The sequence below is a fragment of the Mauremys mutica genome, chromosome 15 (genome assembly GCF_020497125.1).
Source record: "Mauremys mutica isolate MM-2020 ecotype Southern chromosome 15, ASM2049712v1, whole genome shotgun sequence".
Lineage (NCBI taxonomy): Eukaryota > Metazoa > Chordata > Testudines > Geoemydidae > Mauremys > Mauremys mutica.
Genome location: NC_059086.1, coordinates 36,880,582 through 36,901,535, shown reverse-complemented (window position 1 = coordinate 36,901,535; position 20,954 = coordinate 36,880,582). Strand labels below are relative to the sequence as shown.

The following is a 20,954-nucleotide window of genomic DNA, read 5'->3' as shown; positions in this document are numbered from 1 at the left end:
CCCAAATCTCAGACCCCCCCCCGGCCTCCTTCGAAGTTGATCCAAGCCGAAGAATTTCACAGCTCAGGGGGGGCGGGGGGGCTCCGCGGGGGGGTCCGTTAGCCAAATACAATATGATACATAGACTTTGACCCTATACATTATGTACAAGAAAATCCGCTGATAAAAAAACAAAACAAAAAAACACACAACGACAAAAATAACAACCCCCGGCCCCCCCAACACGGCCTAAGAGAAGGATTAAATAGTCGTGGGGGGGGGACAGGGAAGCGCACAGACTCATTGGCTGCCCCCCCCGTGAGACCCCCCCAGACACAGATGGGGGCTATGCTCTGGGGGGGGGGGCTGGCTCCCCTCCCCTGGGCTTGGCAATAAATAGCTCTGAGTGGGGAACCAAACCACCACACGGGGGGGGGGGGGGGGGTGGCCTTGCCATGCCATGGGGGGGCGGGGGGAGCAATAATACTTCATAGCCCCCCATCGTTACCCTGCTGCGGGGGGAGGGGGGCAGGAGCGGGGGACCGAGGGGACAAGGTGGGTGTGCTGAGCATGGAACCCAGGAGTCCGGGCTCCCCCCCACCCCGATTCTGTTCCCCTCCCAGAGCTGAGGATTGAACCCAGGAGTCCTGGCTACCTAAGCCATCAGCCCCCCCCCTCTCTCACAGCTTCCCCGGCCGTGGGGGGGCTCCCCCCACCCCCATACAGAGAAAGGAAGCTGCTAAATAGACATTTATACATATATATATAAATAAAATTTCTCTGTACGGGAGGGGGAACCGGGGGGGGCAGGTCCACCGACCCCAGAGCCGCCCCCCCCGCCCCCCGCTCAGGGCCAGGGCCACCCCAGGGTGTGTGGGGGGGGGTCTGTGCTGGAGATCACCACCGCAGATAGGGGGTGGGGAGCGGACCCCCAACACCCCCCCCCCATCCTCGGTCCAGAGCCCTCCCCAGCCCGGCCCGGGGGGCGGGGCCTGTGCCGCGGGGGGGGGGTGTCACGCGCACTTGGTCTGGGCTTGTGTCAGGAGGTCGCTGAAGGAGTCGAAGAGCTTTTCCAGCCAGGGCTGGTTCCGCATGCACTGCTGGACGACCTCCTCCTGCCCCAGGTCCGCGTCCTGCCCCTCGATGGCCGACGTCTGCGGGGAGACGCGCGTCAGGGCTGCGGGCGGCAGCGAGGGAGGGGCACCGGCGGGGCTGCGGGTCGGGAGGGAGGGGCACCGGCGGGGCTGGGGGGGGCAGGTGGGGGCTGTGGGGGACCGGGGGGCAGGCGGGGGCCGGGGGGGGGTCTCACCTCGTCCTTGCAGCGCAGGAACGTGTGGTATTTGTAGTGATGGAGGGAATGGTACCGGGGGCAGGGGGGGGGCTGGGGGGGGCGGGGGGGGCTGTGGGGCAGGCTGTGGGGCAGGCGGGGGGGCTGGGGGGGTCAGGAGGCAGGCGGGGGGGCTGGGGGGGGCCGGGGGGGTCTCACCTCGTCCTTGCAGCGCAGGAACGTGTGGTATTTGTAGTGATGGAGGGAATGGTACGGGGGGCAGGTGGGGGGCTGGGGGGGTCAGGGGGCAGGCGAGGGGGCTGGGGGGGGCCGGGGGGGGTCTCACCTCGTCCTTGCAGCGCAGGAACGTGTGGTATTTGTAGTGATGGAGGGAATGGTACGGGGGGCAGGTGGGGGCTGGCGGGGGTCGGGGGGCAGGCAGGGGGGCTGTGGGGCAGGCTGTGGGGCAGGCGGGGGCCTCACCTCGTCCTTGCAGCGCAGGAACGTGTGGTATTTGTAGTGATGGAGGGAATGGTACAGGGTGAAGAAAAACGACTTTTCCACGTCGACCTTGAACTCCTGAGGGGGCGAAAGGGGGGGGGTCAGTCAGGGGCTCCAGCCCCTCCCCCCGCCGCCCCCCCCTGCCCCCCCGCACCCACCTGGGGCTTGGACACGCTCTTCTTCAGCTTGTTGAGGGTCTTGCGGTTGTAGGGCTGCCCCGTGGGTCGCAGCCTCACCAGCGCCTCGCCCGGCTCCGCCTGCAGCTGGGGGAAGGTCTGCAGCGCCTCCTGGGGGGGCACGGGGGGCACAGCAGGGTGGGGGGGCGCCTCGGTTACAGGCCCCCCCCGCCCCACAGGTGCAAAGAATCCAGCCCCAGGGCCCCCCAGTGTCTCCCCCCACTCAGCCCCAGGGCCCCCCAGCCCCCCCCAGCCCCAGGCCCCCCCCCCCCGAGTTCCTCACCCAGCCCCAGGGCCCCCCAGCCCCCCCCCAGCCTCAGGGCCCCCCCCCCCGAGTTCCTCACCCAGCCCCAGGGCCCCCAGTCCCCACCCCCAGCCCCCCCGCGCCCCCTACCTGCAGCGCCGGGTGCAGCGACACCCGTTTCAGGACTTTCTTCTTGTGGTCGTTCAGGATCCCGTCGATTTTGCGCATGGGGGGCAGGTACAGCTCGTCTGGGGGGGCAGAGGGCAAAGGTCACTGGCCATCCTGCCCCCTCACCCCCAGGATCGGCCATGTGGCCACCCTGGGCTCATCCCCCCTCACCATCTCCAATGGAGCCCTCAGTAACCCCCCCAATGGGGGACCCCTCCCGCAGTGTGTGCGGCGGGGGGCAGGGCAGATTCCCTGCTTCCCTGGCTGGGGGGAGAGGTGCAGGCCCCCAGCCGGGGGGGGGCAGCGGGGGGCCCACCCCCCGCCGGGGGGGGGAGAGGTGCAGGCCCCCAGCCGGGGGGGGCAGCGAGGGGCCCACCCCCCGCCGTGGGGGGGGGAAGAGGTGCAGGCCCCCAGCCGGGGGGGGGAAGCGGGGGGGTCCCCAGCCGTGGGGGGGGAGAGGTGCAGGGCCCCAGCCGTGGGGGGAAGCGGGGGGGTCCCCAGCCGTGGGGGGGGAGAGGTGCAGGCCCCCAGCCATGGGGGGGAAGCAGGGGGGGGCACCCACCGTTGGTGTCCTCCAGGGCTTGGATCATGTCGGGGTCGAGGGCCGTGCTGACCAGCATCTCCACGTAGCTCCGGTACATCTCCTTCATCGCCCGCGTGTTCAACACCCGGCCCATCGGCACCCGCTCTGGGGGGGCACAGATGTGAGGGGGGGGCTTGGCCACGCCCCATGGCCAGCCCCCCCCATACCTCCACACCACACAGACCTTCCCCCCACCGGCATCCCCCCAGCACACCAGCTCCTAGCCCAGGGACCCCGCCCCCCAAGTCAGACCCCCCTAGGGTCAAGATCCCCCCCCCACCGAGTCAGACCCCCCCCCAGGGCCAAGATTCCACCCCCCCAGTCAGACACCCCCAGGGACCAACCCCCCCAGTCAGACACCCCCAGGGCCAAGATCCCGTGCCCCCGAGAGTCTGTAGTTCCCCCAGGGCCCCCCACCCCCAGAGTCAGACCCCCCCCCCGGTTGCCACCCCACATTCAGCCCCCGAGGCCCCCCCCCCCCCGCAAGCTCCAGGGCCTGGCACCTTGTGCTAAGAGGCACTTTGGTTCCCTCTAGTGGTAAAGCAGGGGAGCACCCCCCCCAACCTGCAGTGAGGCTCATTTGCATACCACCTGCTCCAGCTCACCCCATTGGTGGGGACGAGGGCACCACCCACGGGTGGCCAGATGGGTCCGGGAATTGCCCAAAGTGGCAAATTCCAGGGGTTGCCCCAGCTCCCTCCCATCCTGTAAAGTGCACGGACATGAAAGGGAAAGTGTGTGGGAGCACAGGGGAGGCCCATGCACCAGAGCCAACGGGTCGCCCTAACCTGTCTGTCTGTGGGCCCTCATTAGATAGCCCAAACCAGAAGCCACCAATTCTCAAATCCAGCTGGGGGGCAGCAAACAGAACAGAGCACCGAGCCAGCCACTTGCCCAGGCAGCCAGTCCCGTGACACCCGTGGCCAGAGGCAATGTTCCCACCCATCTTGGCTAATAACCACTGACGGACCCACCCTCCAGGCCCTGATCTCGTTCTTTTCTGAACCCTTTTGGCCTGACAACATCCCCTGGCAAGGAGTTCCACAGGTTAACGGTTTGTTGGGGGAAGAAATATTTCCTTAGCTTTGTTTTCAACCCGCTGCCTGGTAATTTCATCGGGTGACCCCTTGTTTTTTGTGTTATGAGAAGGGGGTAAATAACACGTCCCTAGTCACTTGCTTGACACTAGTTTATAGATCTCGTTCATACCCCCCTTACTCGTCCCTTTTCCAAGCTGAACCGGCCCCGGCTTTTCCTCCTCATATGGAAGCTGTTCTCGCCCCTAAGCGTTTTTGTCGCCGTTCTCCGCCCCCTTTGCAATCCGAGTAGGTCTTTTTTGAGACGGGGCGACCAGAACGGGATGCAGTATTGGGGGTGTGGGCGTGCCACGGATTTATACAGCAGCATCAGGATACTGAGTCGCGTATTCTCTATCCCTTTCCAAACACGCGGTTCGCTTTTCTGACGGCCGCTGCCCACTGAGCGGACGCTTGCCGAGAACGACCCGCAACGACTCCCAGAGCTCTCGCCTGAGTGGGACCAGCTCATTCGGGCCCCAGCCTCGCGTATGCAGAGTGGGGATTCTGGTTTCGATGGACCCCGAATTTCACCTGCAGCTCGGTGAGGTCCCTTTGTAACTCTTCACCGGCTGCTTCGGACTGATTTATCCTGCATCGTTTTGTGTCATCTGCAAACTCGGCCGCCTCCCTGATTCCCCCTTTTCCCAGCTCACTTATGCCCATGTTGAGCCGCGCTGGGCCCAGTGCAGACCCCCAGGGGACCCTGCTATTCACCTCTCTCCAGTCTGAAAACTGACCCTTTATTCCCCGCCTTGTTTCCTGTCTTTCCCCAGTTACTGACCCGCGAGGGACCTTCCCCCTTATCCCACGACAGCTTAGTTCGCTTAAGAGCCTTGGGTGAGGGACCCTGTCACAGGCTTTTGGAAAGTCTAAGGACGCTGGCTCCCCCTTGGCCACACGGCTCGACCCCCCGGAAGAATTCTAATAGATCGGTGAGGCGCGATTTTCCTTTCCAAAAGCCAACCCATCATGTTTGTCTCTGTGCCTGATCATGCTGTTCGGGAACCAGTTTGCCCGGTACTGAAGCTGGACTCACCGGCCTGGAATTGCCAGGATCGCGCCCAGAACCTTTTCTAAAAATCGGCATCACATGAGCTCCCCTCCAGCCGCCTGGGCCAGAGGCTGAGCGAAGCGATTGGTGACACACCCCAGGGAGTAGCCACCGGTTGCTTTTTAAATTCTCTTTTGGCCCAAGGATCCTCTTGCACTTGAATTGCCAGAGCTTAGGCACCTTTCCTCACTGGGATCTGACCTTTTACAGGCGCCTTTTCCTCTCTCACCTCCTCTTTCACTCTGCTCTTTCGCCCTGGGGGCGTTTTCCCGGGTTCTCTGGGGTTTCCCCAGGCCTCTCCTGCAGTTGGGCCGGATGGGGTGTCCTGTACCCAGGGGGAGGGAATGGGGGTGACCCCAGTAACATGGGGAACAGGACGGGGTAGGATTGGAGCTGGGCGGAGGAGCCGTGGGGCCAGCCCTGCCCCGGCCCCGTGGAAGGCTGGCACCGCGGCTTGAGCCGACCGGCCGGAGCCGGGCCCCGGCGCCGTGACTCCCCGCCCTTCCCTCCCCCCGCACGGCCCCCCGGCTCACCCTCCTCGCTCTGCTGGTCTGGGCTGGACTCCGAGTCCGAGGAGGATGCAGCCTCCTTCAGCCATTTTTTCCTCTTCTTCGGGGGCGGCTCCGCCTTCACCTTGGCGGGTTTGGGTTTGGGCTTGGGGGCGCCGGCCGGAGCAGCCTTAGGGGGGGCGGGCGCCGGGGGCTCCGTCTTCTCCGCTTTGGGGGCCTTGTCAGCCTTGGCCGGCTTGTCCGCCCGGGGCGGCTTCTCGGCCCGCTCCGCCTTGGGGGGCTTGTCCAGCTTGGGGGCCCGCTCCACCTTCTCCGGCTTGGGGCCCTTCTCCGGCATCTCCGCCCGCTCCGACGCCTCCGGCTGCTTCTCAGCCTTGGGTGGGGCTGGGACCTTGGGGCCTGAAGTCTTGGGCTGGTTTTGCCTCCTGCAGGGGGTGGGAAGGGGGCGGGGGGCCCATTAGGGAGCCTGGCACCGGAGCGGGCAGGAAACACGCCGGGGGGGGGGTCGGGGTGCACCCCCCTCCCTCTCTGCACCCCCCCCTCACCTCACGGCCTGCAGCGGCCGGTGCCAGGGCTTCTTGGAGCAGACGCGCACGTAATCCTTCTTGTTGATGTTCTCCAGGAACTTCACGTAGAGACGCTGGTAGCGGTTCTTGGCGTCCCCGAAATAGCCCAGGTACTGGGGGGGGAGGGGGAGCAGAGATCAGGGGAGGGGGGAGGCTGCATCTGGGGTGTCTCCGACTCCCCCGACTGAAAGGGGAGCCGTGAACAGAGACGGAAACTTCCCTCCCTAGTGCCCCCGCCGGGACCGTGGCCCCCAGGCACCCCATCCTCCCGGGGCACGGCCCCCCCCAGATCTTCCCCCCAACTAGCATCCCCCGGGGGAGACGCAGGAAAAGCCTCAGGCTGGCTTGTGGTGGGGCACCAGGGGTCTATCGATGGGGTGGGGCAGGGTCACCCCCACGCTCCGGGGGGGAGGGGGGGACACTCACGTTGCTGGTGGCACAGAACTGCCGCTGCCCGTCCTTGATCTCGGGGGTGAATTTCTGCAGCAGGGCTTTCTGCACCCGCCAGATGGGGGGCGGCTCCCGGCCCGTCTGCAACGCCAGCTAGAGACATGGGGGGAGGAGGGGGGGGTCACAGCCCCCTGCTAGCCCAGCCCTGCCCCCCTCCACTCTGCCGGTGCCCCTCACTCCCGACTCGCAGCCCCCTGCCCCCCCGCCCCAGCCCTGCCGGTGCCCCTCACTCCCGACCCGCAGCCCCCTACTAGCCCAGCTCTGCCCCCCCAGCCCTGCTGGTGCCCCTCACTCCCGACCCGCAGCCCCCTGCTAGCCCAGCCCTGCCCCCCCTCCACTCTACCGGTGCCCCTCACTCCCGACCCGCAGCCCCCTGCTAGCCCAGCCCTGCCCCCCCTCCACTCTGCCGGTGCCCCTCACTCCTGACCCGCAGCCCCCTGCTAGCCCAGCCCTGCCCCCCCTCCACTCTGCCGGTGCCCCTCACTCCCAACCCGCAGCCCCCCCCCTCCCCCGCTCTGCCGGTGCCCCTCACTCCCGACCCACAGCCCCCTACTAGCCCAGCTCTGCCCCCCCCCAGCCCTGCTGGTGCCCCTCACTCCCGACCCGCAGCCCCCTGCCCCCCCCAGCCCTGCCAGTGCCCCTCACTCTGACCCGCAGCCCCCTGCTAGCCCAGCCCAGCCCCGCCGGTGCCCCTCACTCCCGACCCGCAGCCCCCTGCTAGCCCAGCCCTGCCCGCCCTCCACTCTGCCGGTGCCCCTCACTCCCGACCCGCAGCCCCCTGCTAGCCCAGCCCTGCCCGCCCCAGCCCTGCTGGTGCCCCTCACTCCCGACCCGCAGCCCCCCCAGCGCCCCTCACCGCGACCCGCAGCCCCCCACCTTGAGGGCCTGGATGTCCTCCACGCGGATGACGAACTCGTCGCGTTCCCGGAAGATCCCCTCCCCCCCGCTCTCTGCCTCCTCCTCGTCCGTCTCGCCGCACACGGCCGCCGTCTCCTGCTTCTTGGCCAGGTGCAGGGGCCGCGCGTCCTCCGGCTCCTCCAGCTCGGGGGAGGCCTGGGCCGGGGGCCCCTCGGGGGGCGGCGGGGGGGGCTCGGGGGGCGAGGCCGGGGAGGCGGCCGGGGGGGGCTCCAGCTGGGAGGCCTCAGAGGGGGCCGGGCTGGGCAGCTTCTCCTCCACCATGGGGGCGTCTGTGGGTGGCGCGGGCGTAGGGTTAGTGCAGGTGTGGGGGGGGATTGACCCTCTTACCCAGCATGCTGTGGGGCCCCGGCCCGGGGGGCATGTAGCTGACGGTGGGGGGGGGCAGAGGGTGCCCTCTGGGGGATTCAGGGGTGTGCCCTGAGGGTCTCGGGGGGAAGCACCGTGGGGGGAGGGCCATCCCCTGGGGGACCAAAATGAGTGGGGCGGGGTCTAGAGAGCTGGGGTGGGGGGCGACCCGGGCAGCAGGGGACTGGGGACCCCATAATAGGGGAATTGGGGGCACCCCACAGCAGAGTGGAGGGGACCTGGGGCAGAGGGAGGCGGGGATGTGGGGGACACAGGGCAGGGAGATGCTGGGACACCCCAGAGGACGCGGGGTGGGGAGATGCCCAGGGCCATAGGGCAGGAGGCGTGGGGTGCTGGGACACCCCAGGAGGACACGGGGATGTGGAGTGGGGGGATGCAGGGCAGGGGGGATGTGGAGCAGGAGAACCCACCGGAGGGACGTAGGGTAGGGGATCATCCCGGGGCAATGGGGGGCGTATGGGGCAGTGGAGGACGCAGGGGGATATGGGGCAGGGGGGGATGCGGGGCAGGGAAATCCCACAGGGGGATGCAGGGCAGGAAGGACATGTGGGGGGGGATGCAGGGGATACGAGGTGGGTGACCCTCCGGGGGGACGCGGGCCGGGGGGAGGCAGGGTCCCGCGAGGCAGGGGGACACCCAGGGGGATGTGGGCCGGGGGGATGCACGGGGATCCCGGGGGGACGCAGGGTCCCGCGAGGCAGGAGAACCCCGGGGGGACGCAGGGTCCCGTGAGGCAGGGGGACCCTGGGGGGACGCGGGCCGGGGGGATGCAGGGGTACGCCGGGGGGACGCAGGGTCCCGCGAGGCAGGGGAACCCCGGGGGGATGCGGGCCGGGGGGATGCAGGAGGACCCCAGGGGGACGCGGGCCGGGGGGATGCAGGGGGACGCAGGGTCCCGTGAGGCAGGGGGACCCCGGGGGGACGCGGGCCGGGGGGATGCAGGGGGACCCCGGGGGGGACGCGGGCCGGGGGGATGCAGGGTCCCGCAAGGCGGGGGGACCCCGGGGGGACGCAGGGTCCCGCGATGCAGGGGGACCCCGGGGGGACGCGGGCCGGGGGGACGCGGGGGGACCCCGGGGGGACGTGAGGCAGGGGGACTCCCTGGGGGGACGCAGGCCGGGGGGAGGCAGGGGACCCCGGGGGGACGCGGGCCGGGGGGAGGCAGGAGGACCCCGGGGGGACGCGGGCCGGGGGGAGGCGGGGGACCCCCGGGGGGACGCGGCACCCACCGGCCCCGTCGCCCTCCTTGCGCTCGGCCGGGTCGTCCAGGGCGGAGATGGCGGACGAGATGCTCTTCTGCAGGTCCTGGTTCTTGCCCACCGAGTCCTCCTCGTCGGAGGAGAACGAGGGCAGCGTCTCCAGGTTGCGTTTCAGCTCCTCGTCCAGCCGCTTGCAGGGGCTGGTGCAGCTCATGACCAGCCCGTCGCCCTCGGCCCCGTCCAGCGCCCCCGGCAGCAGGGGGGGCGCCAGGCCGAAGGGGGGCTGGGCCGCGGGGGGCCGCGGGGTCTTGGGGGGGCTGGCGGCGGCCGTGGGCAGCTGCTGCCGCTTGCCCGACTTGAGGAAGTCCAGGAAAGAAGCCATGAAACCCGACTTCATCTCCGGCTGCTTCTCCTCCACCTCCCGGATCTTCGCCTTGATCTTCTCCCGCGTCTGGCTGCTGTCCAGCCCCGGCTCGGGGGGCACCGGCCCGGGGGGGGGCGGCTCTGCCGGGGCCCCCTCGCCGCCCTTGGGCGCCGCCAGCTTGATCTGGGGGGAGAGCGGGGCTCAGGGGCGCTGGGGAGACGGCCCAGCCAGGGGCCCCCTTCTCCAGGCTCCCTGCCCCCCGAGAGCCCTGGGCCGCCCCCAGGCCCCAACGCCCGGGAGACCTCGACCCCCAGGAGCCCCCCCCACATCCCTCAATAGATCAGCCCGGCTGGGAGCCACAGACCAGCCCCACTCCAGCCCCTCCCTCCCCAACCCAAACCCCTCCCTCCCCAGCCAGGGCCCCGCCCCCAGAGTCCCTCCCTCCCCAGCCAGGGCCCCGCCCCATCCCAAACCCCTCCCTCCCCAGCCAGGGCCCCGCCCCCATCCCAAACCCCTCCCTCCCCAGCCAGGACCCCGCCCCCAACCCAAACCCCTCCCTCCCCAGCCAGGGCCCCACCCCCAGAGTCCCTCCCTCCCCAGCCAGGGCCCCGCCCCCATCCCAAACCCCTCCCTCCCCAGCCAGAGCCCCGCCCCTAGAGTCCCTCCCTCCCCAGCCAGGACCCCGCCCCCAGAGTCCCTCCCTCCCCAGCCAGGACCCCACCCCCAGAGTCCCTCCCTCCCCAGCCAGGGCCCCGCCCCCATCCCAAACCCCTCCCTCCCCAGCCAGGGCCCCGCCCCATCCCAAACCCCTCCCTCCCCAGCCAGAGCCCCGCCCCCAACCCAAACCCCTCCCTCCCGAGCCAGGGCCCCGCCCCATCCCAAACCCCTCCCACCCAGCCAGAGCCCCGCCCCTAGAGTCCCTCCCTCCGCAGCCAGGACCCCGCCCCCATCCCAAACCCCTCCCTTCCGAGCCAGGGCCCCGCCCCCATGCCAAAGCCCTCCCTCCCGAGCCAGGGCCCCGCCCCCATCCCAAACCCCTCCCTCCCCAGCCAGGGCCCCGCCCCCATCCCAAACCCCTCCCTCCCCAGCCAGGACCCCGCCCCCATCCCAAACCCCTCCCTCCCCAGCCAGGGCCCCGCCCCCAGAGTCCCTCCCTCCCCAGCCAGGGCCCCGCCCCCATCCCAAACCCCTCCCTCCCCAGCCAGGGCCCCACCCCCAGAGTCCCTCCCTCCCCAGCCAGGGCCCCGCCCCCATCCCAAACCCCTCCCTCCCCAGCCAGGGCCCCGCCCCCATCCCAAACCCCTCCCTCCCCAGCCAGGACCCCACCCCCAGAGTCCCTCCCTCCCCAGCCAGGGCCCCGCCCCCAACCCAAACCCCTCCCTCCCGAGCCAGGGTCCCGCCCCCATCCCAAACCCCTCCCTCCCCAGCCAGGGCCCCGCCCCCAGCGTCCCTCCCTCCCCAGCCAGGACCCCGCCCCCAGAGTCCCTCCCTCCCCAGCCAGGGCCCCGCCCCCATCCCAAACCCCTCCCTCCCCAGCCAGGGCCCCGCCCCCAGAGTCCCTCCCTCCCCAGCCAGAGCCCCGCCCCCAACCCACACCCCTCCCTCCCGTGCCAGGGCCCTGCCCCCATCCCAAACCCCTCCCTCCCCAGCCAGGGCCCCGCCCCCAGAGTCCCTCCCTCCCCAGCCAGGGCCCCGCCCCCAGCCAAAGCCACTCCCTCCCCAGCCAGGGCCCCACCCCTTCAGAGACCCTCCCTCTAGAGCCAGGGCTCCACCCCCAGCCCCTCCCTCCCCGTTACCTTGAGCGGCTTGAGGGGCTCGGCGCCGGCCCCTCCTTCGCCCCCCTCCTCGCCCCCCTTCTTGCCCCGCCCCCGCCCCCTGCCCCGGGGCTTCTTGGCGCCGTCGGGGGGCAGGACGCCGTGGGGCTCGGCCAGGGGCCGGATGCGGGGCCGGCCGCGGGGCCGGGGGGGCCCGTCCCGCTTGGGCTTGGTGGGCTTGCGGCCCCGCTTCTTGGGGCCGTCGGCGGCGCTGTGGTGGGGGCAGAAGTCGATGTCGCCCATGGGGCTGAGGCTGGGCCGCGCCCGGCAGCTGGAGATGAGGTCGGGCAGCAGGTCGGGCAGGCGCCGGCTGTTGAGGCGGATGTCGGCCGGCACGTCGGCCTTGTCCTCGTCGTCCTGGAACTCGTACTCCTGGGCGTAGGCCTTCTTGGGGGGCTGGAAGGGGGGCTCCCGCTTCTTGAGCAGGTGGAAGGAGGTCGTCTTCAGCAGCTTCTTGGGCTTGGAGGAGCAGAAGATGGGCGAGGTCAGGCCCGGCTTGGCCGCCCCCTCCGGCCCGCCGTGGCCCGCCTGGATCAGCCCCAGCGGCTCGGCGTTGACGGTGGAGGGCAGCTCGTGCTTGACCGGCTCCATGGCCAGGTGGGAGCCGTCCCCACCCTCGCCGGGGCAGTAGCCCTGGTAGCCCTGGCCGGCCGGCAGCATGTCGTAGCCGCCGGCCCCCCCCTTCAGGCCCTCGGCCCGCTCCAGGCTGGGCGGCTCGTCCTCCCCGCAGCCCGGCTTGGGGAAGTCGTCGGGGCCGCAGGCCCCCGGCCCGAACATGTCCTCCATGCCGGGGAAGAAGCTGCGGTCCTCGTCCTGCAGCAGCGAGTCGGGGAAGCAGATGGAGGTGAGGGGCACGAAGCGCTGCTTGGAGCCCTGCGGGCTGGGGCTCTCAAACTGGTCCTTGGCCTCCAGCTGGGCCTGGGGCACCTGCTGGGAGGAGTCGGGCTCCAGGCCGGCCCCACCCTGGCCCAGGTGGGACTCCAGGCTCAGGTCGGGCTCCAGGAAGTCCTGGATCTCCTGGGACTGGCCCAGCACCTCCATGTTCTCGGCCTGCAGCTGGCCCTGGAGCTGGGGCGACGGCTGGGGGTCCAGGCCCTGCGAGCGGACATGGGCTTGGTGCAGGTGAGCTTCCAGAGCCTGCAGCTGGAGCTGGGGCGAGGGGGGCTCGGGCGGGTGCAGGCGCTGCGGCTCCAGCAGGTGCACCTTGGCCCGGGGATGCAGCTGGCTCTGGGTGTGCGTCAGCACCGACTGCAGCAGCTGGGACTGCGACTGCTGCTGCTGCTGCTGCTGCTGGGGGGGCAGGGAGAGCTGGGGCAGGTCGGGGGACGAGGCCAGCAGCAGCGGCGCCCCCTGCTGGCCGGGCAGCAGCTCCATGGGCGGGGGCTCGCCCACCATGCGGTGGGGCTGGGGGCCGTGCTCGGGGGTCTTCTGCAGGTAGGAGTGGGCCTGGCCCAGGTCCTTGGCCCCGGCCTGCAGCTGCTCCACCGACTTCTTCATGTCCTGGGCGTAGCTGTCCAGGGAGCCGCCCTGGTGGGTGTAATGCACCACGGAGGTGGCGAGCGCCTCTGGGGTGGAGCGGGCGTGGGGCCGCTCCCCTTTCTTCTTCTCCTTCAGGCCCTGCAGCGACAGCTCCAGGCCCTGGCTGTCCAGGTTGGAGTTGGTGCGGATGACGCTCTGCAGGTGGTAGCGCTCCTCCGACTTGCTGAGCCCCCCGTACGCCAGCCCCTTGGCCCCCCGCTCCTCGCACTGCACCAGCCCCTCGGCCGGCCCCCGGGGGGGCGGCGTCTGGGACTGCAGCAGGTGCTGGATGAGGAAATCCTCGTCCTCCGCCCGCTCGGCCGCCAGCAGGTCCGACTCGGCCTTGGCCTTGCCGTAGGAGGCCGCCCGCTCCACGCCTGGGTAGCTCTGCCCGTGCGCCGGCTGCATGAAGGAAGGCGACAGCACCGACGTCAGGTACTTCTGGGACTGCCCGGGCGAGTTCACGCTCTGGGGCCGGGCGGCCGTGGGCGACTGCAGGGGCCGGCCGATCTGCGAGGGGCTGGAGTCGGGGAGGCTCTGCCCGTGGGCGTAGCCGATGGGCTGCGGGTGGCTGGGCATGGCGGGCGAGTGACCGGTGCTGTAGCTCAGCGAGGGGCTGGCGGTGGGCATGCCCTGGGAGTGGGCCGGCCCGTAGCTGGGCGTCTGGCTCACCGAGACGTGGGGCTCGGCCTGGACGCTGTAACCCACCGTCGACAGCCCCTGCAGCTGCTCCGGAGAGAAGGCCTGGCTCTGACTCACGCAGGGCTGCAGCCCCTGCCCGGCCTGCCCGCCCGGCCCGCCCGGCTGCGCCTGCCCCGGGCCGTAGCTCTGGGCCTTGCTGACGCTGGTCAGGTCCTGCGCCTGGCTGCCGCTGAACTGGGAGGCCTGGCTGACGGAGGAGAGGCTCTGGGGCTGGCTGACGGCGTAGCTCTGGGGCTGGCTCATGGACAGGAGGCTCTGGGGCTGGCCGGGCGAGTAGGCCTGGGACTGGCTGGCGATGACCGAGCTGGGCTTGGCGACGGAGACGGAGAAGCTGCTTTGGCACTTGGGGGTGGCGGTGGAGCGGGGAGTCTGGCGGGAGGCCGAGTAGCTCTTGGATTTGGAGGAGCCGCCGCCGGGCCGCGCCCGAGTAGCCGGGCGACTGGATGATGGGCCGGTAGCTCTGCCCGGGCTCCTGGCGGGGGGCCTGCGGCGGCTTCTGGGAGCCCTCGGAGCCGGCGGGCGAGGGCTCGCCCAGCGGGCTGCAGGAGAGGCCGGCGCGGTGGGACATCTGCTGGTAGCTGGCCCCGCAGCTCAGGTAGTGCTGCAGGGAGTGGGCCGCGGGCAGCTGCGGCTGGGCGCTGGAGGGGCGCTGGTAGTGCTTGATGACGCTGTCCTGCCGGGGGATGGCCCGCTCCATGGAGGCGGCGGGCGAGCTGGAGAAGACCGAGGTGTTGTACAGCTGCGAGGACTGGTCCGAGGGGGGCCCCAGGGAGGACGAGAGCAGGTTGAACTGGGAGGGCAGGTGGCGGGAGGCCGACTCCTGGGCGCTGCGGTAGGCCGAGCTCTGGGAGGGCAGCCCGGTGCCCAGCACGGCGCTGCCCAGCCGGTCGAAGCTGAGGGAGGAGGGGACGCTGGCCTGGGAGGATTTGATGTGCAGCAGCGGGTCGTGCGGGGACAGGAGCCCGTTGGAGCTGGGGCTGAACGCCGCGTCCTGCAGGCTGAGCGAGGAGGTGACCGGGAAGCTGCGCCCGCTGAAGGAGGCCGGGTGCTGGTAGGCCGACAGCGCCGAGGACGACGGGAAGGTGCCCGAGCCGGGGATGGCGCCCGAGATGAAGAGCTCAGCCGGGGCCGGAGTGTGCATGGCTGGGGGGGGGGGGAAACGGGGGGAGGGGTCAGAGACAGGAGCGGCCACAGCCCCCGCCCGGGACAGGCCCCCGTGGGGAGATCTGGGTCCTACAGTGGGGCTGGGGGTGGGGCTTCAAGCCAGTCCAAGCCTGGCTGGGGAGGGGATTGAACAGGGGGCGGGGCTAAGGGGGGGGCAGCCGGGGCCCGGCTGGGGGGCGGGGCTAAGGGGGGGAGCCCGGGGCCCGGCTGGGGGGGCGGGGCTAAGGGGGGGGAGCCCGGGCCCGGCTGGGGAGGCGGGGCTGGGGGGGGGGAGCCCGAGCCCGGCTGGGGGGGCGGGGCTAAGGGGGGGAGCCCGGGCCCGGCTGGGGGGACGGGGCTAAGGGGGGGAGCCCGGGCCCGGCTGGGGGGACGGGGCTAAGGGGGGGAGCCCGGGCCCGGCTGGGGGGCGGGGCTAAGGGGGGGAGCCCGGGCCCGGCTGGGGGGCGGGGCTAAGGGGGGGGGCTGGGGGGCGGGGCTAAGGGGGGCGAGCCCAGGCCTGGCTGGGGGCGGGGCTAAGGCCTAGGAGCCGGGCTTGCCCCGCCCCAGCTGGGCGTGTCCCTGTACAGGCCCTGCCCCCTGGGGGGCTCTCCCCACCCCCCCGTACCTGTCTGCCAGGAGGGGGTGCGGAACTGGGAGAGCAGCGAGGAGGCCGAGGGGCCGGGCTGGGGGGCCCGCGACTCCAGCGCCGAGATGAGGTTCATGACGGAGGCATCGGGGGTGGCGCTGCTGGCATGATGGAGTCCCGTCTCGAAGAGCCCCGAGAGACCTGGGGGGGGAGAGACAGTGAGGGGGGCACAGACAGACGGGGGCAGGGCGGGCGGCAGCAGAGACGGGGGCCGAGACGGGACAGGCAGACGGGGGCAGGGCGGGCGGACGGACAGACGGGGGCCGAGACGGGACAGGCAGACGGGGGCAGGGCGGGCGGCAGCAGAGACGGGGAGACGGGACAGGCAGACGGGGGCAGGGCGGGCGGACGGACAGACGGGGGCCGAGACGGGACAGGCAGACGGGGGCAGGGCGGGCGGACGGACAGACGGGGGCCGAGACGGGACAGGCAGACGGGGGCAGGGCATTGTGGGAGCGCTGGCAGGACAGAAGAACTGAGGGGGACAGGCAGAGAGGGGAGACGAGCGAGGGCAGGGGAGGGGGGAGACAGGCAGAGGGCACCAGACCCATGGATAATGGAGGGCAGAGCAGGCGGGGGGGGGAGGGGCAGGTGGACACACAGACAGCCAGGGACAGACGGACGAGGGGCTGCAGAGAGACAGGTGGGGGGAGGAGCAGACGCACAGTGGCACGGGCACACAGCAGGAGGACGGACGGATGGACAGACACGGGGAGGGGCATGCGGCCAGGAGGACGGACGGATGGACAGACACGGGGAGGGGCACGCGGCCAGGAGGACGGACGGATGGACAGACACGGGGAGGGGCACGCGGCCAGGAGGACGGACAGACGGACACAGCGGGACGAGCACGCAGCAGGAGGATGGACGGATGGACAGACACGGGGAGGGGCACGCGGCCAGGAGGACGGACGGACGGACGGACAGACACGGGGAGGGGCACGCGGCCAGGAGGACAGACGGACAGACACGGGGAGGGGCACGCGGCCAGGAGGACGGACGCACGAGCGGGAGAAGACGGAGACGTACCTGCGGGGTGGTGGTTCGTGGCATAGCCCTGCAGGGGGTGAGGGGCGGCATAGGCCTGGCGGTGCAGAATGTCTGTGTCGGGATGGGATGTCCGGGACCCACCGTACACCAGGCTGGGGGGGGGGGGGAGACAGCATCAGTGACAGTCATGCCCCCCCCAACCCTGCCCCCAGCTCCCGAGGAGTGGGACGCGGGGCCTGTCCCCTCTAGGGGGCACCGGCTCCCATCTGGCCCCCAGGGTGGGGACTGGCTGGCTCAGGGGGGCAGGGAATGGGGCCCAGGGCCTGTCCCCTCTGGGGGGCACCAGTTCCATCAGTGATCCCTCTGCGGTGGGGGAGGAGCTTTCACCATGGATCCCCCCCGCACCATGTCCCCCCCCCCCCCCAGTTGTGTCTCCCACAGGCACACCCTGGAAAAGCAGAGCCCGCCCCATGGATCCCCCCTCCCCAGCCCCATGGCTTGGAGAAGCGGGAAGGTTTCCCCCCATCCCCCTCCCAGCATCTGGTACAGGAGTGTGGTGACAGCAGGGCATTCTGGGAAACGTAGTCCCTGGCTCTGGCTCCAGATGTCTGATCCCCCCCCCCCCTCGCACTTCCCAGCTTCGCTGGCGGCACAGGAAGGAGCCTGGCACCAAAACGGAGATGCACAGCCCCCCCCCCCATCCCATCCCTGCCCCGCCATCCCTGCCGGTGCCCCTCACTCCCGACCCACAGCCCCTGCTAGCCCAGCCCTGGGCTCCCCCCAGCTCTGCTGGTGCCCCTCACTCCTGACCCGCAGCCCCCTGGGCTCCCCTCCATCCCCGAGAGGTGTGAAGACAGATTTAGATTTTTCCAACCACCTACTAAGCAGAGGGAACTTCCCAGCTGGGAACCGTACCCCGATCAGACCCTAAGCTCTGCCCGGCAAGTACACCCCCTCTCCCTGTTACAAGAGGACCCAGGAGTCCTAGCTCTCAGCCGCCCCCACCCCCCACCCCGGTGCCTGCGCCCAGCACTGAACCCCTGGGATGCTCTGCTCCTTCTGGTGGCCATGGGCCACGGCGGGGCATGCGATGCTGGGCAGGCGCAACTGGGAGCCGAAGGATCCATGCGCCATGCAGCAAAGGCCCGGCCCAGGCTGCAGGGTCCTGCAGGCCCTCGATGCAACTGGCTGCGGACAGATGCAGGTGTGAGCCAGGGCAAAGCTGCAACCTCTCCAGAGAGGCAAATGAACACCCCAGGCGCATGCAGCCGTCTGGAGAATGAGGTATGCACCGCGACGCGAATGCATGGGATTTGCCCAGGCCCAGGCCCGCTGAGCGATGCATGCACTGCGGCAATCCACGCACTATGCAGCTGCAATCCACTGTACAAGGGGCGGATGCACTAGGCAGTTAATGCAGGGGCTGCACTAAGGAGCCCCTTCTTTGAGAGAGAAATGCAGGCAGCACAGCAAATGCATGCAGCATGGGGATGCGCCCGGATGCAGAGATGCATGCACAATTGCGTGCAGCATGGGGGTGCACCCTGCTGCAGAGAGATGCGTGCACAATTGCATGCAACACAGGGATGCAACCTGCTGCGGAGAGATGCATGCACAATTGCATGCAACACATGGGATGCCGCCTGCTGCAGAGAGATGCATGCACAATTGCATGCAACACAGGGATGCAACCTGCTGCAGAGAGCTGCAGGCATCGCAGCAAATAGAAGCACTGTGCAGGTGCAAGAGAGCTGCAGCTAGCATGGAAAATGCATGCACCATATGCATACAACTGCCAGCAGAGACATGCAAAGGAATGTTCTATACAGGCAAATCTCCCTTTGGAAGGATACACACCCCATGGAGGGAATGCATGGGCTGCGCCCAGGGACCTCCTTGCAGAGAAATGCATGCACTACTGTAAATGCACAGGCCTCAGAGGTGCAAAAGCCTGCCGAGAGCTGCCTGCGCCCTTGCAAATGCATTCACCAAGCAGGTGCGTGCACTGTGTGGCAAAGGTATGCACCATGCTGGGGAGCAACGGCTTGCAGAGAGATGCAACGGCACGCATTATGCACATGCAACCACCCCCAGCAGGATGCATGCGCCATGCAGCAAACGCCTGGGCAGTGCAGGGGCCCGCACCAGCAAGGGAAGGCATGTGCCACGCAGGTGCAGCAATCAGCAGAAGGGCGCAAGCAGCACCAAAACCTCCCTTCACCATCCAGAGGCAACTGCGTCTACCAGGCACACGCCAGGCCGCAGGCGGCTGGGCATGCGGTGCCTGCATCGCCCTGCAGGCTGCACCCTGGAGCATCTCTGCGCTGTGTGCAGATGCATTGTCCATGTCGGGGGGGGGGGGCTTCCGCTTGTAGACAGATGCCTGCACCTCCCCCGCCCCCACCCCGCAGGTGCACCTGCCTCCAGGACACATGCAGCGGAGCCCCACCATGCACCCAGGCAGCAGTGCAGCCGCCGGCAGAGGAAATGCACCGCAGCGGGTGAGGAGCAGGCCAGGCGGGCGCCACCCCACACAGCCCCCCCCGAAACACAGCCCACAAGAGCCCAGTCTTTGAACCCCAATGCCCAGCCCCCAACCCCACTAGGCCCCACTCCCAGATGAGTCCGAGCCCCCCCTCCCGCTCTAACCACTAGACCCCAGTCCCAGTGTCCCCTGCTCCCCTCCCCCACCTTCCAGCTCCTGGAACCAGCAGCTCTCACTCACGGGGACTCTGCTGGGGGGCAGGGGGATGTCACACAGAGATTGGTGCCTTGGGGGTGGGGTGGGGGGGCCAGAATGCAGAGGCCTCTGGGGCTGTGGGGAACAGCCAATGCCTAGGGGGCAGGGACTGCGTCCCACCCCCCTTCCCTGCAGCCAGGACCTCCCCAGCAGTGTGGGAGTGGGGTGGGAGGTCACACACTCATAGCTGCCCCCTGCCCAGGGGGAATCCCCCCCTGGCCCCCATTCTGTCAGGGGAGCAGCCCGGAACCCCACAAACTCATCGCACACCTGGGGGTTGGGGGACGCAGGCCCCTGCCCCCGATGCTGGGACCAGTGGGGCCGGCCGAAGGGGGTCAGAGCTGAGCCAGAGGGAACGAAACCCCCTCCCCCAACAGCCTCCCTACACTCCTCCCTTTCCCCATGGACCTCCCCCACCCCCCCACCCCCCACCGGTGTAGTCCCAGCACAACTCAGCAGGAGGGCGACTGAGAGCCAGGGAAGGTCAGAGCTTGCAGCAAAGCTGGGGAGAGAACCCAGGAGTCCTGGCTCCCAGCCCCCCTGCTCTAGCCACTAGACCCCACTCCCCTCCCAGAGCCAGGGATGGAACCCAGGAGTCCTGGCTCCCATCCCTCCCCCCCCCCCCCGCTCTAGACATTCAGAGAACGGTCTCTCAGAAGGTACCATGACATCTCAGGGGAGTGGGCCTGGGAGCCAGGACTCCTGGGTTCTGTGACCAGCTCTGGGAGGGGAGTAGGGTCTAGTGGTTGGAGTGGGGGGGAGCTGGGAGCCAGGACTCCTGGGTTCTGTGACCAGCTCTGGGAGGAGAGTGGGGTCTAGTGGTTGGAGTGGGGGGGGGGGGGGAGCAGGGAGCCAGGACTCCTGGGTTCTCTCCCTGGCTGTAGAATGGGAGGGGGTTCTAGTGGGTTGGAGCTGTGGGGGAGGGGAGGGCTGAGCGCCAGGACTCCTGGGTTCCATGTCGCCTGACCTGGGGGGTCTGCACTTGCTCTCTAAGGGGAGGAGCCTGGAGCCCCTCCCCCAAGGGCTTCATCCCCACACAGCTCCCAGCCCCCCCCCCGGTGTTGGTTGGTGCTGCCCAGGGCACGATGGGGCCCGCTTGTCCCAGCCCCCCACCCTGCTCTCTAAGAGGCCTATTGGGGGGCGGGGGGATCCCTAATGGGCCTGCTCCCCCCCCCAGCTGGAAGGCCCCAGGATCCCCAGATGGGCCGGGGCCCCCATCCCCGAAGCTGAGCCTGGCTTGGCCTTGCACACAGGTGGGGGGGGGAACCCTCGTCCCGCCACCCCCGTGCACGGATTTCGGGGGGGGGCTGCAGGCCCTGCACCCCCGTCCCCATGCACAGGGTGGGGGAGCCCCCCCGTCCCCATGCACAGGGTGGGGGAGCCCCCCCCGTCCCCAGGGCGTACCCGGGGGGGCCGATCCCGCTCACCTGGCCTTGGCCGAGCGCTCGTAGCTCCATCCCGGGCCGGCGCCCAGCGGGTCCCCGAAGCCGGCGCTGGGGTAGTTCCTGTCCATGGGGCCGGCGGGGGGGGGCGCGGGGCGCGCGCCCCGGGGGGCCCCCAGGTGCCGCGCCTCGGCCTGCGCGTCCCCTGCAGGGGCGGGGGGGGGGGGGGCTCGGGGGGGGGGGGGGGCTGCCGGGGGGGTCCCCGCCGCTGCGCCCGCCGCTGCCCCCGGCCGGGGCCCGCCCGCCTGGCTGGCTCAGGCCCCGCGCGGGCGGCGCTGGCGCTGGGGCTGCGGGAGGCGGCGGCCGCTGGCGAGGCGGATCATGGTGCAGCCATGTTCGCTGGGTGTCTCTGTCCGCCCCGCTTCCTCCCACAATCCCGTGCTGGGGGGAGGAGAAGGGGGGGAATGAGACAGAGACGGGGGAGGAGGGAGAGAGACGGAGCGGGGGGGGGGGTCGGGGAGGGACGGAGCGGGGGGCGGGGAGGAGGGAGGGAGGGAGGAGTGGGGCAGAGAGAGGACGGAGGGATGGAGAAGGGCAGA

The 20,954-nt window shown here is 70.2% G+C and overlaps 1 protein-coding gene across 1 annotated transcript; it reads right to left on the bottom strand.

The window, feature by feature from the left end:
- Positions 1 to 881: 881 nt before the first annotated feature.
- LOC123349906 (proline-rich protein 12-like) lies at positions 882 to 20,501 on the bottom strand. Its single transcript, XM_044988182.1, is given in 14 exon segments — positions 882 to 1,133; positions 1,730 to 1,825; positions 1,906 to 2,034; positions 2,318 to 2,415; positions 2,898 to 3,023; positions 5,582 to 6,236; positions 6,550 to 6,666; positions 7,450 to 7,760; positions 9,087 to 9,603; positions 11,217 to 13,868; positions 13,870 to 14,597; positions 15,223 to 15,384; positions 16,273 to 16,385; positions 20,401 to 20,501. Coding segments are annotated over 14 exon segments (5,931 nt in total). The 5' UTR covers positions 20,487 to 20,501; the 3' UTR covers positions 882 to 992.
- Positions 20,502 to 20,954: the final 453 nt, after the last annotated feature.